The sequence below is a fragment of the Littorina saxatilis genome, linkage group LG5 (genome assembly GCF_037325665.1).
Source record: "Littorina saxatilis isolate snail1 linkage group LG5, US_GU_Lsax_2.0, whole genome shotgun sequence".
Lineage (NCBI taxonomy): Eukaryota > Metazoa > Mollusca > Gastropoda > Littorinimorpha > Littorinidae > Littorina > Littorina saxatilis.
Window position 1 is genome coordinate 21,903,096 of NC_090249.1, and position 16,575 is coordinate 21,919,670.

At 41.2% G+C, this 16,575-nt stretch overlaps 2 protein-coding genes across 2 annotated transcripts in view; one reads left to right on the top strand and one right to left on the bottom strand.

Annotated features, from left to right (window-relative positions):
- LOC138966557 (uncharacterized) overlaps positions 1 to 7,789 on the top strand; it is a 12,516-nt gene extending 4,727 nt beyond the window's left edge. Inside the window, exons 2-5 of the mRNA XM_070338828.1 lie at positions 2,715 to 2,861; positions 3,632 to 3,836; positions 3,988 to 4,152; positions 4,619 to 7,789. Of these exons, the coding sequence (XP_070194929.1) occupies positions 2,740 to 2,861; positions 3,632 to 3,836; positions 3,988 to 4,152; positions 4,619 to 4,873 (747 nt within the window). The 5' untranslated portion in view covers positions 2,715 to 2,739 and the 3' untranslated portion in view covers positions 4,874 to 7,789. The remainder of the gene's footprint in view (positions 1 to 2,714; positions 2,862 to 3,631; positions 3,837 to 3,987; positions 4,153 to 4,618) is intronic.
- A 350-nt stretch (positions 7,790 to 8,139) lies between these two features.
- Positions 8,140 to 15,208, bottom strand: LOC138966558 (uncharacterized). The gene is made up of 6 exons (XM_070338829.1): positions 15,085 to 15,208; positions 14,142 to 14,292; positions 13,282 to 13,396; positions 11,553 to 12,726; positions 10,956 to 11,069; positions 8,140 to 10,535 (listed from the first exon to the last, which is right to left on the bottom strand). Exons 1-4 carry the CDS (start codon positions 15,110 to 15,112, stop codon positions 12,634 to 12,636), a joined length of 387 nt encoding a protein of 128 aa, XP_070194930.1. The 5' UTR covers positions 15,113 to 15,208; the 3' UTR covers positions 8,140 to 10,535; positions 10,956 to 11,069; positions 11,553 to 12,633.
- Between the last annotated feature and the right edge of the window lie 1,367 nt (positions 15,209 to 16,575).

Genomic DNA, 16,575 nt, shown 5'->3' on the forward strand with positions numbered 1-16,575 from the left:
CCTCCACACTCACGCACACACACACACACACACACACACACACACACACGCACACACACACACACACACACTGACACGCACTAACACAAACACGCGCGCGCGCACTTCCTTGTTTTAGAGTAAATTCATTGGATGCATGACTTAGAAGCTGACCTGAAGTACAATAAAAACAGTAATGATAATAAAAAAATGAATAAATAAAAAGAAAAAAAGAAAAGTAAAATACAGTGGAACTTGTCTATAACGACCAGCCAAGGGACTAAACGTGGTCCTCAAGTTATAGACAGCTTGTGGTTATTGAAAGGTGAATTATATAGGAAAGAACCTCGTCGGAGTTTCCTTTGGGGATGGTCGTAGTGAGCAGGTGGTCGTTTTTAAGAGTTGGTCGCCATGGCAAGTTCGACTGTAGGGGAGACCGGGGCTAGTCCGCCTACTTTTATGCTTTTGGTAGCATAACTGGCGAGTTTGATGAACTAGAAGACTGATTTTGTATTTTACATCAAGACAAATGTGTAGCTGATATCAATGTGCAGACAGTTTTTATGTGCGCATGAACATTTGTTGTACATACTGCTTTAAGTAGACTTACCCTAACGTAGGCGAACTTGCCCCAAGTCGGGGTAAGTCCGCCTACAGGGTGGGGCAAGTCCGCCGCTCTCATCCCATAGTAGGTACAAGACTAGTAGTGGGCAAGCTTTAGTGGGAAAGCTTTTTTAATTCCCTTCAATATTTAGGTTCAAAAATGCCAATGACAAAATACGAAAGAATGTAACACAAAATTACGTTAGGGGAGACCGGGGCTAGTCCGCCTACTTTTATGCTACTTTTATGCTTTTGGTAGCATAACTGGCGAGTTTGATGAACTAGAAGACTGATTTTTTTTATTTTACATCAAGACAAATGTGTAGCTGATATCAATGTGCAGACAGTTTTTATGTGCGCATGAACATTTGTTGTACATACTGCTTACGGCGAACATGCCCCATGACAAATAGGCGGACTTGCCCCTGCACGGACAGGCAACTCTAGTGCCAGATAACGAGCATAACATGGGAAGGAAGAAGCAAAACTTTCGTCAGAACTCGACCTTAATTAACGCACTTTCACTCGACACCAAGACTAAGTATTTGTTCTCAGAGGTAATGCATCAAAACCTAAGTCAACTCCTATGCATTCATGTTACAAAAATGAAGAAAAACACTTTTTGTGATCTGTGACATCTGTACTCACGATATATGGGCGCGCAACCTCTGAACTTCTGCAGGATATGGCGGGAAGAAGGGACACCACTCCCACATGGTGTGAATGACTAAAAGGTGGCAAACGTAGGAATAAACAGACAAAGACGGATGTGCCCCGTGGGCGGACTAGCCCCGGTCTCCCCTATATAACAGTGCACGGAGAAGAACTTTTCGTAAGCTTTCGCTCGCGCCCAGCGGCATTGTGGATTCACGAACACACAAGCGTGCGCCTGTGGGTTAGAGTTTTCAGGATATGAGGAACCAATAACTACAAACACTTTCCGTCATACAGCTCATATGTTGATAGAATATCCTGTCTGACTAATCACCGACACCGTACTGTGTTGTTACAGTGAGAGACTAACACGGTCACTTGTCTTGACTTGTGTCTGTTGTTGATAACTCGTGAGTAAAGTAGAATCTACCAGAATAGGTATACGTAGCAAACGAGGGTGCGTAATTATTCCTGTTTACGATGTTTATGTATTTACGTGGCAAAGTTCCTTTTGTTGTCTCATAGTTACTTCAATGTTTGAATTTTATTCCATGAATTCAATATGTTAAATGTAAATTTAAAAATCTTAAAAAATAAGTATTGCTCATTAATCGCTTGCAGCATTAACGAGTTTCGACTAAGCAAGACAATGTTGTAGGCAAGGACGAACTTCTGTGTCATGAGTCAACGAAAGTTTAGTGATTATGAAAAAAACGCCAAGCGGATTTGGAACACATTTGTTTCAACTTCCATCGTTTTGGAAACACACACACACCGGTGTAACACGAGAAAATTACTCCCACGAGATTTTTACTCCGGAGTAAAAATTTCGTACGAAAATGTTACTCCCTTTACGAAAAAAGCACTCCCCCATTACACGAGAAAATTACTCCCCACGACAGGTGAGTTCCGAGTAAACATTTCGTATACAAATGTTACTCCCCTGACGAATAAAAAAACGAATAAATTACTTCACCCCAAAAACAGAGCAATTTAACTTCCCATGCCAGGTGTACGGAATGTATACTCCCTTGTCCCCTGTTAGTCTTGGTGGTGGAAGGGGTGGAGGGAGGGTAGTGGGACATTCGTTTGTACGAGATCACATTATTGGCATTATCCCTTCGCCCGCATCCCATTTTCGCGCACTGACGAGATTTTTTACTGGAAGCACAAAAAATGGGTAGTAAAAATTTCGTGGAGGGAGTAATTTTTTCGTGCCTTGGGGAGTTCTTTTCTCGTACGAAAAATTTACTCGGAGTAAGAATTTCGTACGAAATTTTTACTCCGGAGTGAATTTTTCGTGGAGTAAAAATTTCGTGTTACACCGTACCGGCACACACACACACACACACGCACACACACACACACATATATATATATATATATATATATATATATACACACACAAACTGACACACACACGCACACGCAAACACACACCAAGAAAAAAACTTTTACTAACGACACTGAATGTGCAGATACTGTGAAATATAACCCGTCACCATGACGACGGTGCTGGACCTTATCGACGTGGAGGAGCTGGTGAAAGAGTCAGCAGAGAAGATGCTGGATGCTGACGGCAAGAAGAAAGCTGATCTGGAACATCCCGAAATCTCATGGGACAGGTACGCGCATGTGGCTTTGCTCGGATTTGTTTCTTTCCTAGCGGATGTCGGTGCGAGAGAGAGAAAGAGGAGGGAGGGGGGGGGGGGGGGGCTTTCTGTTGCGTGTTGGGGGGAGGGAATGAAGAGGAACAGGTATACTGACTGACAGTAAGATTCGTTATTCAGGTCGAGGAAAACTGACTTCTAACGTCCAGTCATCTCATCCGACATACAATTTCAAAGCGTTCTAACTGATTTTGCGCAGTGATTTGTTTAATTGCAGCTTGATTGGTCAGTCTGTCTGTCTCTCCCCTTCTCACTCTCTTTATTTTAAATTGGGGCGGGGATATAGCTCAGTTGGTAGCGCGCTGGATTTGTATTCAGTTGGCCGCTGTCAGCGTGAGTTCGATCCCAGGTTCGGCGGAAATTTATTTCACAGAGTCAACTTTGTGTGCAAACTCTCTTCGGTGTCCGAACCTCCCCCCGTGTACACTACATGTGCACGTTAAAGATCCCACGATTGACAAAAAGGGTCTTTCCTGGCAAAATTGCTTAGGCACAGTTAATAATTGTCTACCTATACCCGTGTGACTTGGAATAATAAGCCGTGAAAGGTAAATATGCGCCGAAATGGCTGCAATCTACTGGCCGTATAAAAGACACAGTGGCCACTGAAACGGAAATGATATATATTATCTGAGTGCATGGTCTGGATACACTTTTTATTTAACAGTTTAACAGTCAAGGTCACTGCCGGCCGGCATGTCAGTCAACACCAATTTCAATTGCAGGATGTACGTCACACACGGCGAGACAGAATACGTGGACAGCCGGCGGTCGCCCAAACCCACGGCGCACGTGCTGTTCACAGCCAACTTCAGCAACGACACTCCCAAAGCACAGCGCTACACACTGCGCACAGAGCGCAGGACCAAGTCCACCTGCAACGTCGCACTCTGCAAAACATACACCATTGGGGCCTCTGTGGAGATTAAGGTGAGAGAGAGTTAAGAAAGACATACTTGTGTATGTTTCGTTTTGACTGTAATCAGTCAAACGTTCCATAAACTAACCTTTCTTTGTTTTTATTTTTATTTTGGAAAATATATTGTAAGTATTCATAGATTTTTGTGTTGTGCCATTTCAGCTGACCCCTCCCAACCCTATTATAGAGGCCAACGCAGGATTTCACGGAGAAATGTCCATGGAGAAAGGGGTGAACGAGACCTTTGAACAGGAGCTGGCCTGGACTGTGGACAATGAGATTGAGGTTCCCCCTGGCCACAAGACCAAGGCTGACCTCGTTATTAAGGTGTGTGTGTGTGTGTGTGTGTGAGTGTGTTAGTGTGCCTGCCCGGCCGTGTGTGTGTGTGTGTGCGTTAGTGTGTGTGTGTGTGTGTGTGTGTGTGTGTGTGTGTGCGTTAGTGTGTGTGTTAGTGTGTGTGTGTGTGTGTGTGTGTGTATGCGTTAGTGTGTGTGTTAGTGTGTTAGTGTGTGTGTGTGTGTGTGTGTGTGCATGCACACAGGCCCGGGCTTAAATATGTTGCATTTTATCATAGCCTCGACTGGTAACAGAGCTGGCAAGTAAAGCAGGTTGAGCTCACGGATGATATTTGAAATAAATTCCGATGTAAAACTTTTCTACCCTACCGTCTAGCTCATCATAACATTTTTGCCGACCTTCCCGTCACACCATTTTCCTCGTCAGTTTCTCGCTTTGTTGTCGAGTCTTTCACGCCAATACTCCAACTTACCTTTCCCCTTTTCTCACACACCAGGAGGACGAGTTCGAAGGAGAGTTCACCATCGAGAGTCGCTTTGAGGGCAAAGTGGTGGTGACCTACGAGACCAAGAAACAACGCGATCACGTCATGACGGTGGTGCGTGACGTCAAACGCTTCATGACGAAAGAGAACGGCTTCAAGCTTGACGAGGAGGGCAGACCGTGTTTCGTCACGAGGGGAAGGTGCAAATGTAGGTTCGGTATCGAGCAGAATGTACTCCTCAAGCAGGTACCTCTTGCGGAGTCTTAGCTTTAGGACTGTGGGGTCTTGATTTGGCCTAAATGGTCCGCTGGACCCAAAAAGCAACAGCTAACTAACGTCTCGACTGTTCTACGCAAATGTAGCAATTTGACTACAAACCAGACTTTACAGTTGAATCTGCTTCCACCACCACCTGTTCAACAAAACCACATCAATCCCTTTGAAGATGACCACCCTCTCATAAACATCTGCAACATGTGTTTCCAAAAATACATTCAAGAGAGAATGGACGAAGCAATACATTTACCTGAGCACCGACATCTCCTTTACGAAGCAAAGAATGAAATACTATATATCAGCAAAAGTCTCCATTCCAATATCCCATGATCGTGTAAATTAAAATACCTTTTAGAACAACAAACCTACCCACACTGAAACTGAACAATTGTGATGTGCATCAGTGTTGAATCCAAGATCGAGAGAGTAATCATGTAAACAAATTAATGTAATCAGTCGTAATTGCTGAAAACTGTGTTCCCAGCCAGTGTCTGCTTTTTAAGTTATGAAAATCATGTTTGGTTTACTGATTTTACCTTCAGCTGATCTGTGATGTTACTAAAATCGTGCTGATTGTGTGACGTGAAAAGCTGGTGTTTTACATTAGGTGTTGGATTGCATCATTCTTTGGTGCATAATTATGTGATATTTGCTTTTATTTTTTTAATCGTGCGATCAGGTCGAAATTGGCTAATTGCTCCTGATGAAAGATGTGGCAAATCCCGAATATAGATGTAAGTTAATTATAATCAGAAAACGTAGCTATTAAGAGCACATTTATTATGTGTGATGATTCAGCACACGGACACTGTTTTATGATTTTAGTGTGTGTTCATCTGAACTTTTCTTGCGGTGCTCCCGATACAAGGCAGTTGATCTCCTGTTCACGTTCATGACTTCAGGGTAAGCAGAGCTTGGGGAAAATCTCATGTACACAGTGGGTCTTTGGGTAATTACACTGACTTCTTGGAGATACAGTGGAAACCCCATTTAAGCCCCCCCCCCTCCCCCTCAATTGAGGACCCTTTTAAGACCTTGCATTTTCAGACTTTTTCTGATCAGAGCCTCTGTAAATTTACCCCCATTTTCAAACTCGCTCCTTTTCTTAATTTCTCCGAATTTTGAAGGTCTTAAAAGGGGCGTTCGACGGTACCCTTGATCTGTGTAAAGGTGGTATTTGCAGCCCACGGATGTGTCCAGTCTTATGCATGATTAGAGATAAGAGCATCCTTCCTCTTTGACACATACCAAAACTCTTTGTCCTGTGCACAATGATCATTTTTTGCTTCTTTCATTTTGTAGATTGACATAGGTGTTGACCGCAACACGGTGGCCTAATGGTAAGGCGTCCGCCCCGTGAGCGGGAGGTCGTGGGTTCGAACCCCGACCGGGTCATGCCTAAGACTTTAAAATTGGCAATCTAGTGGCTGCTCCGTCTGGCGTCTGGCATTATGGGATTAGTGCTAGGACTGGTTGGTCCGGTGTCAGAATAATGTGACTGGGTGAGACATGAAGCCTGTGCTGCGACTTGTGTCTTGTGTGTGGCGCACGTTAAATGTCAAAACAGCACCGCCCTGATATCACCCTTCGTGGTGGACTGGGCGTTAGGCAAACAAACAAACAAACATAGGTGTTGGTTACAAAATTACGTGAAATTCAGGAGGAAAAAAACCTCCGGCTCAGCACTAAAAGCAGCCAGGCTGTTAATTTTGTGTGTTTGTCAAAGACAAAGGATATGCTCTGATCCCAGGTAAATGCCTGGGCAGATTTGTGATGGCTTACTGGATAGTCTACACAAAAAGAATCTTGAAGTTAGACAGGAGTACTTTTTAGACAAGTGAAGAACGTTGGGTTTAGAAAATGAAAGTGTCACATAATCTCATTCTTAGTGCAAATCATCGAGTACTACAGTGGAACCCCCCTCTTAAGACCCCCCAATTTGAGACTCCCTCCTTTTTAAGACTTTGTTTTCAAAGATTTTTGGAGGTCTTAAAAAGGGGGTTCCACTGTACTTCAATGATCAAGCCCCAGAACATTTTTTTCTACGTTTATAAGACTCTGAAATGTGCCTGTTGCTTTGATTTCTTTCTTTCTTTATTTGGTGTTTAACGTCGTTTTCAACCGTTCAATGTTATATCGCGACGGTGTTGCCTTGATGAATGATTATGCATTTACTTGTGATTCCTGACAATCACTGTTGTGAAAATGCACACAAGAATGGCAGACTGAAAATTTCATATATGCATTTAATAGTGGTAGAGTATTAGAGTAAATAATGGTCTGTAGCAGGCCAGTTAATTGTGACTGAGCAACCAATTAGATAAACAGTTTAACGCTTCTCTCAGGTTTATGACCTGTGTTCGATACCTAAATCATTTGCTTGAATAAGATGGTGCAGTAGCCCTTTAACAATTCTGCATACCTGTAATTATTTCATGGCAAATGTTTGGTTCCATGATGATTTTAACCCAATTCTTCCCCTTCAAAGAAAACAATAAACAGTGAGGAAGAATATGTATCTGCCATTTGGCTTTTAAAGATCACAATATTCAATACAAAGTGTTAACCAGCCTTAATATTCAAGGTCACAAGGAAACAAACAGCGTAAAAGGTTAGCACGATTCCTTATTTAGGTATGGACCAAGAGAGATGAGAGGAGGGGTGACAAATCAATCTTCATCTCACAAATACGCCCAGGTTGTTCAATTGGAGATGAGTACATGCACATGTACTTGTATGCTTGTTTTGTATGCACTTGTCATGAGAAATGTTTATAAAATGTGATTTGTAAATTAATAGACAATTATGACATGGTAGTTATGCATTTATTTTTGTGTTCATTTGTACGCATAACTAAATTGATTACGCAAACAATCATCAATTCATTAAACTTTCATTTCAAATAACCCAATTATGCATTTTTGCTGTGTATATATCATAAGTTTATTGCAGAGGTTTATATCAAAATTGTATAAACTCAGTATGATACCCATTCTGTTCCATTTTTTCTTTCCCATTCTTTTTTAAGAGGAAAATGTATCCAAATTGAGATTGTTAATGGACATGTTACCAAATATCTTTTATAAATACTACATGAGAATTTCACTCATGTTCATTAGTAGATGACAAGAATATAACTATTAAAACTCCACATCAAAAATAAAAAAAATTGTAAATGATAACCTGCTATGAAACAGAATCAAATCAAAGTCAAAACAGACAATATTGCTTAAAACTGAAAAGCAAAAACAAAAAAGTTAAACATTCTTGATTTATTTGCTCTGAGCAAAAGTGTGTAATGGCACAATACACTACGAGTCAACTTAAATAAAAGAATTGTACCTAGGGGTTTGCGTCAAATGATCATTTCCCAAATGTAACTACATGTAGTAATAATCTCAGAATAATGGAAATGAAATAAGAAACAGATTATACATACAGATTTATATTTCGTTTGACAGGTTTCTTCCTGACAATCACTGTATTTTAGACTGGGTTTGACAAGCTGTCATACCCAATTTACTGAATTTTGTGAAAGCCAGGACTTGTACTTGAAAAGAAATACCGGTTTGAGAAATGATCAGCGCAATCACTATAAATACCACTTATATTGCACATTAACAAACTTTGATTCAAACCATAAAATGCCCATGATTACACTAAAATGCCACCTGATTCTGTGATAATTACCAGTCAAACACAAACTCTTACATTGATTTTGCAACAAGAAAAAACAAATCACAAATCTGATCCTTCTGTAAAGAACATGCAGTGATAAATATTGAACCTCTGTTCTAAGACTCTTCAATTGCAGAATTTGTCTGTATTAAATCTGAACACTTTCTCAGATTGTGATAGGAGCCTTCAAGTAAAATGGCAACAATTCCTTAAAATACAAAATATTGCTAGTTTACAAAACCATCAAATAAAAAAATAATAATTAGTAGTTTGTACTGGGTGGCACAACATTGTGCAGATTGTTTTCTGTTATGAGTAACACAACAGACCTGCACTGGATCGGGGAACACCTTAGTATCCTAGTAAAAATATAAACAAACACCGACAATTTCACCTTAAAAAATATTAGATGGGAGCAACTATTGGCATACTCAGTAAGATGCTACACAATGACAAAATGGGTACAAGAACTCAAGAATGTGAGCAAGAGTATCTGTTTGATATCACCAACTTGGCTAGCTTTTGGGTATAATCACATTTTCAAGATCAATTTGACAACAAATTGTTAATATCGATGGTGAAAGACATTATGAAATCCAGTCCTAGCAGGGGCCATAACCCAATAAACATGCCAGAACTGGGCCATTGCTGGCGTTTTGATGGCAATGCCAGTTGCCAGAACTACTGCCATCAAAGGCCCACTTATGGCCCAATGCTGGCATATTACCCGTATGCACATTGGCAAATTGATGGGCCATCACTGGCAAGCCAGCACTTTGCCAGCAAAAACCCATCATTTATTTGCTGGCTTTTTGATGGCTTGCCATCATTTTGCCAGCAATTTGCCAGCAATTTTCCAGCAAAAACCCATCATTTATTTGATGGCTTTTTGATGGCTTGCCATCATTTTGCCATCATTTTGCCAGAATTTTGCCAGCAAAAACCCATCATTTATTTGATGGCTTTTTGATGGCTTGCCATCATTTTGCCAGAATTTTGCCAGAATTTTGCCAGCAAAAACCCATCATTTATTTGATGGCTTATTGATGGCTTGCCATCAAAAACCCAGCATTTTGCCAGCATTTCGCCAGCATTTTGCCAGCATTTTGCAGGTTTTTAGTTCCATATAAAAAAAAACTTTTTTCCATATATTTTCCGTTAATGGCCCTTTACCTGCTGAAATTACCGGGCCAGTTGTGGCCCGGCAAAATGCCATATTTCTGTCTTTACCATTGCCAGCAAAATGCCAATAAGTTGCAGGAAATATACCAATACCACTGATTCGGATAGAATGACGGCTCTATTCATGTACTCGATCTGCACAGTCTTGTTAGCCCATAGATGGTTGTTAGAAGTCTATAAATATGCTTTGTTTTGTCATTTTTTACTGTGAATGTAATAACAATAACAAAACACAGCACATCAATGGACTTTTCAACCCATGCTGGCGGCAAGACGTGCGCAAATAAAGCAAAGGGCAATGCTGTCAAGCTGTACATTAGCAATATGCATATATGCGTAATTATCAAATTCATCAGTAAAATGCAATTGAAATGCTAATCACATTTGTCGTGTAACTTATCTGGCAAGTAAAGGCAGTGGTTTTGACAGAATATCGTCATCAACGCAGTTATAGCGGGCACAACAACAATACAGTAATATATATTAAAAACAAATGTAAAGCTTCCAAACAGCAACGACTCATTACCGAAACATTACAGAAACGTACGCTTTGTTTTCAGTTGCTCACTGTTTTATTTTATTTGTACAGCGTTCTAAATTTCACACTCGAGACATGATGACCAAAGGCAGGAATGTTTCTTGTTCACTTCCCAGTAAACCTCCGTAGGATTGTCTTGATTCTGTCATTTCTCTGTTCGCATCCGCAACGTTGAGATAACGCTTCTTTTCTTTGTCCTGACGTCGTAGCCTACGGTAAGCCATTGAAACTCTCAAGTCCTCCTGCCGTTCACCTCTTGAAACATGAAAGCAAACGAGTTTTGTTGGTTTTAATTCATTATTCCATATCACACACACACACACACACACACACACACACACACACACACACACACACATACACACACACACACACACACACACACACACACACACACACACACACACACACACACAACCAAACAACCAAACAAACGCAAGCATACACGCAGGCATGCAAGCAAACAGCACACACACGCACGCACGCGCGCGCGCTCACACACACACACGCGCACACACACGCACACACACACACACACACACACACACACACACATACACACACAGAGGCATTCTCACAGAGAGGACGACTTCTTGTAATCTATCATATTTTCTGAACTGACTAAAATGCCAAGCAGAAGTAAGGGGTCAACAGGAATATGTATTTTGATCTAACCTGCGAAGCTTACGTTGTCTCGGACAGCTCTCTTGCGTTTCTCTCAGGAACTGAGACCCAGGCGAGCTGCATCTTATCCAGTTGGGCAGTCAGACACTTGCACAAATCTTTGTCCTGGAGTGAATAGACACATACTCAATGTCAACATTCACAAGATGCAATTTGTTTGGTTACAAGTAAGCTTATGGTAATGCCTATGGTGCTTTTCTTTTGACAGAGACAAAACAAACTCAATCACACAAAGAAAGGAAAAAGGCACACACACACACACACACACACACACACACACACACACACACACACACACAACCGCGCGCGCGGGCGCACACACACACACACACACACACACACACACAACCGCGGGCGCGCACACACACACACACACACACACACACACACACGCGCGCGCGCGCGCGCGCGCAGATTCTTTCTTACAGAGAGGACGACTTCTTAAAGTCTATTATATTTTGCGAACTGACTCAAACGTCCAGCAGAAGAAAGTTGAAAAAAAGACCGACAACGGAGGAAAAGAACAAGAAGATACTAGATCTAACGCCGTTGCGACGACCTGCTCACACAACTGTTTGTGAAACTCACCACGCTTGCTTCTAGCCGGAGGAGATCGGACGCGTACTGAAATCGAAGAAGGTGCTTTGGAAATTCCTTGAAGTTGAATGCAAAACAAATAACCGGACATCTGCAGAACCACCGCGGGCCGGATTTAGTTGACAATGCGTCATCATCACGAGTGACGTCAAGATATTTCGACATTTGTTTGTACATTACGTCACTCCAAGTGAGAAAGTCATACCGCTGTGCTGTCGCAGATCTTCTTGCCAGCAATAATCCAGCATTGGCCCACTGCTGGCGTGCCAGCAAAAACCCACCTATAATTGCCAGCAAATCGCCACCTATGGCCCAATGCTGGCAAACAAGCACTGGGCCATCAATGGCGTGCCAACAGTGGGCCAATTAAGGCATTTTACTGGCCGACAATATTACTGGAATGCTAGAGATGGGCCAGTGATGGCAAGCCATAACTGGGCCTTTGTTGGCAAACCATAATTGGCCCAGTGTTGGTTTTTTTATGGCCAGCTTTACCAAACTTGCCAGCAAAAAGCCAGCAGTGGCCCAGTTCTGGCATGTTTATTGGGAAATAGTTCATAAAATAGCTAAAACTCTTCAGCTTCAGCTTTGCCCCCCAGACCCCCCAACTGGGCCTTGCCCCCGTACCCCACAAGGGTTCTACCCCCTGGACCCCAGGTTGTAACCCCCCCCCCCCCTGGCTTAACTGCTCCGCCCCTGCATAGAATGACAGCTATGAGATTCACATGTATGAAAATAATTGTCAACAGCAGAGAGTTCATTCATAGGTCAGAACCTCACTATGTATTTGACCATATTTTACTGTCCTGGATTTTAAAAGTCCACAATGACTAAAACATGTATGCCAATATTTTTTGCTCAGAAATAAATTAGGAATTAAATCCAGATACAAAAATAAAAGTTCAACAGTGAACTCAATATACTGATGTTTTTTTTACTGAAATGCACGTATGAAAAAACTATAAATAACTTGCAAGTGCATTGATTATCAACATCAGAATCCTGCAGCGAGTGTTTCTCTATTATTCACTAACAACCCTTCCCTTCCCTGTAATTCGGTGCTCCATGTTTATCACGCCTCCAACTGTCCTTTGCGGATATATGTAGACCATTCATCAGTGGAACTCGCCTTCTTCAAGTATATGTTGACAAAGCCGTCTTCCGTCTGAAACACAAGAAGCACACAAAAATAAAATATTCTTTTTCTTCGTCGTTCATGGTCTGCAACTCCCATGTGCATTCTCTTTCTGAATGAGTGTATACAATCAATGCATGTTTTTTCCTCCCATCATTTAGGCATTAACATATAAAACTACTTCAATTGTCATCATTCAGTCAGCATTTTAAAATTGTTAAATCCTGCACAATCAGAGGCTGTAATTAAATTGTCATATAACTGTGAAGGAATATTATGTGTGTATACATTGTATTTACACTTAAGTATAATTTTCTCTGGTGATACAATGGTAGCTGAAGTTATTGACTTACAATTACATAAAAGGAGACATACATTAATTTAGAACATGCTATTTAATTCTCAAAAGTAATGTCATTTCATATAAATTTACTCTCAGTGTCCATATTTAACACACACGACTAAAATTCCACACAGCTCTTTCGGGTGACAGCAACTTGTGCAAGATTATTATTTATCAGTTTAACTAATCTGTTTTTAAGCTAATCAACCCAATAGAAATCTCATCATTATATGAAAACCTACCACCCAGTGCGAACTGCACGGGTCTATGGGATGCGGCAGCTTTGTGCTTTGTAGTGTCCACGATTTCCCGTCCATTCCTTTAACATTGTCGCCTGTCACTGTCAGCGAGAAAGACCTGAAAGTAAAAAAACAAACTTGATGAAATGGGTGTTAACATAGATACATGCTGTGTGGACATTTTGCAACAGTGCATCACATGGTCCATTCCTTGTCGTGGTGTGATGGCTTGCGTGCCTCAGTAACCCGGAGAGCTATGCCAGTGGGCTGGTAGGGTCACCCATGCTGGACAGGTCGAAGGATAGAGGTCAGACAAATTAGGACCACCTCGTTCAGAGGTTTGCGTAGGACCAACACCCCTGCCTAGAAAAAACCCCGTTACAGAAGCACTGACGACGAAAATGTCGTCAATGGCCTATGCTCCGCTGGGGGCAAAGAGCCTAAGTAAGTAAGTAAGCATTATTAGACACTTCTATTTTTCCCCTTTTGGTTGTGTTAAGATACTTTTAATTCCTGTGCAACATAGCATTTTGTGTTGCACAATTTAAAAAAATAGTATTTCTTTGTTTTGTTTAAATGTTGTACATATCTTAACGAGTACAGGTCGAATCTAAGCTGTGCAAATCCAAAACTGGGGAAACATGGTATGTGAGTTTAATTATGTCTACGTATACTTCTTCTTCTTCAGCGTTTGACTGTGCATGTATACAAACATCAAGACATTGACAAAGCAATGACAAGAAACAAAGACATAAACAAAAATGATTTCTTGAAAACAAAATCTGCATGTATTTGATACCTAAAGCACTTATATTTCAATCAAGATATTCTTACACATGTAAAGCAATGAGTTTTAATCCTACCTTTCCTGTAAGTCGCATTGGATTTGTGCATTCTTGGCTACGTCCTTCCGTCCCCCAATGACCTTGCTCAGCATGCCCTTGCTCTTCGCCTTGATGTTGGGAATCTCCACACGCACACGAACGTAGCCATCTTTGCTCCGCTCATCCAAAGCTAAAAAAACAAGCATAAGTCATAGACCTATATTGTTTGCACGTGCATGCATCTTCAAAACGGTGGCGCTATCTACAACTTAATATTTATTTACATCCCTACAATTGCCACAAAGACTCCAGAACTATACCAATAATCTGAAAGACACCCATATTTCCTGCAGGGTTTTTTTCAAGAAAGATTTTTAAAAGAGTTATATCTTTTCAGCATCTGATTTCAGTTTCATAGGTCTGCTTTTGTGAAGTATCTATTTCTTTCTCTACTGATAAGCTGTCAGAGATTCTGGTCAAATGATCGCTGTGATAAAATCATTGCTTTGGACCACAGGCGAAGGTATCGTCCACTGGACTACTACTATATTTCTGTGATAGTAGTAGTCCAGTGGACGATACCTTCGCCTGTGTTTGGACCAGACGTAGTCTTTGAATTGTTGCTGAGTCTGTTTGCAATCACTGGACCATCGAGTAAAACTGTCGTATTTGACTTCAGTATCTAACTTCTTAAATGCGAACACACACACACACACACACACACACACACACACACACACACAGTCTCCCATTCACACCCAACCCCAACCCCTGCACGGCCCCACCCACTACTTTCATTTTCAACATTGAGAAACGGATAAATGGAGGCTTTGTCGAGTGTCTAGAGGCTCTTTGAAACTGTCATCCTTGTTAGTAGAAATTAAGATCACACAAAGTGTCATCAAATTATGTTTTCGTGAACATGCTCCAACCACCAACCATGCACATCCTCCGGAAAATGCAGAGAATTAAATATTATTACCATAGTCGGGTTCCCCACCAGTAGCCATTTCCGCGATCAAGCCAAGGGAAGTAACTACTGAAATTCCAAGGGAAGCTACCACACTCGCACTTAACCTCGGCTGCTGCGCGTGTTGTCCTTGCAAAACAAAACAAGTCGCGTAAGGCGAAAATACAAGATTTAGTCAAGTAGCTGTCGAACTCACAGAATGAAACTGAACGCAATGCCATTTTTCAGCAAGACCGTATACTCGTAGCATCGTCAGTCCACCGCTCATGGCAAAGGCAGTGAAATTGACAAGAAGAGCGGGGTAGTAGTTGCGCTAAGAAGGATAGCACGCTTTTCTGTACCTCTCTTTGTTTTAACTTTCTGAGCGTGTTTATAATCCAAACATATCATATCTATATGTTTTTGGAATCAGGAACCGACAAGGAATAAGATGAAAGTGTTTTTAAATTGATTTCGACAATTTAATTTTGATAATAATTTTTATATATTTAATTTTCAGAGCTTGTTTTTAATCCAAATATAACATATTTATATGTTTTTGGAATCAGAAAATGATGGAGAATAAGATGAACGTAAATTTGGATCGTTTTATAAATTTTTTACAATTTTTAAGCCACCAAGCTGAAATGCAATACCGAAGTCCGGGCTTCGTCGAAGATTACTTGACCAAAATTTCAACCAATTTGGTTGAAAAATGAGGGCGAAAAGCCGGATATGACGTCATCAAAGACATTTATCAAAAAAATGAAAAAAACGTTCGGGGATTTCATACCCAGGAACTCTCATGTCAAATTTCATAAAGATCGGTCCAGTAGTTTAGTCTGAATCGCTCTACACACACACACACAGACACACACACACACGCACGCACATACACCACGACCCTCGTTTCGATTCCCCCTCGATGTTAAAATATTTAGTCAAAACTTGACTAAATATAAAAAGAGTATGAATACGCGCGCGCGCGCGCGCGCGTGTGTATGTGTGTGTGTGTGTGTGTGTGTGTGTGTGTGTGTGTGTGTGAGAGAGAGAGAGAGAGAGAGAGAGAGAGAGAGAGAAAGAGAAAGAGAGAGAGAGAGAGAGAGAGAGAGAGAGAGAGAGTATGTGTGACTTACGTATCAAATACCCGTGTGACTTGGAATAATAGGCCGTGAAAAGTAGGATATGCGCCGAAATGGCTGCGATCTGCTGGCCGATGTGAATGCGTGATGTATTGTGTAAAAAAAATTCCATCTCACACGGCATAAATAAATCCTTGAATATGGGCGCGATATAAATTGCATAAAATAAAAATAACAATAAAAATAAATAAATCCGCCTGCGCTTAGAACTGTACCCACGGAATACGCGCGATATAAGCCTCGTATTGATTGATTGAGTATATGTGTACGTGTCAATAGTCTGAAAGAGAGTGAGAAACTATACATTGTATCAGTTTGTAAAATAACTGTTCGAGTTCGGTGATGCAGGTATCCTGCTCCTTAAATAACAATTGAAATTATA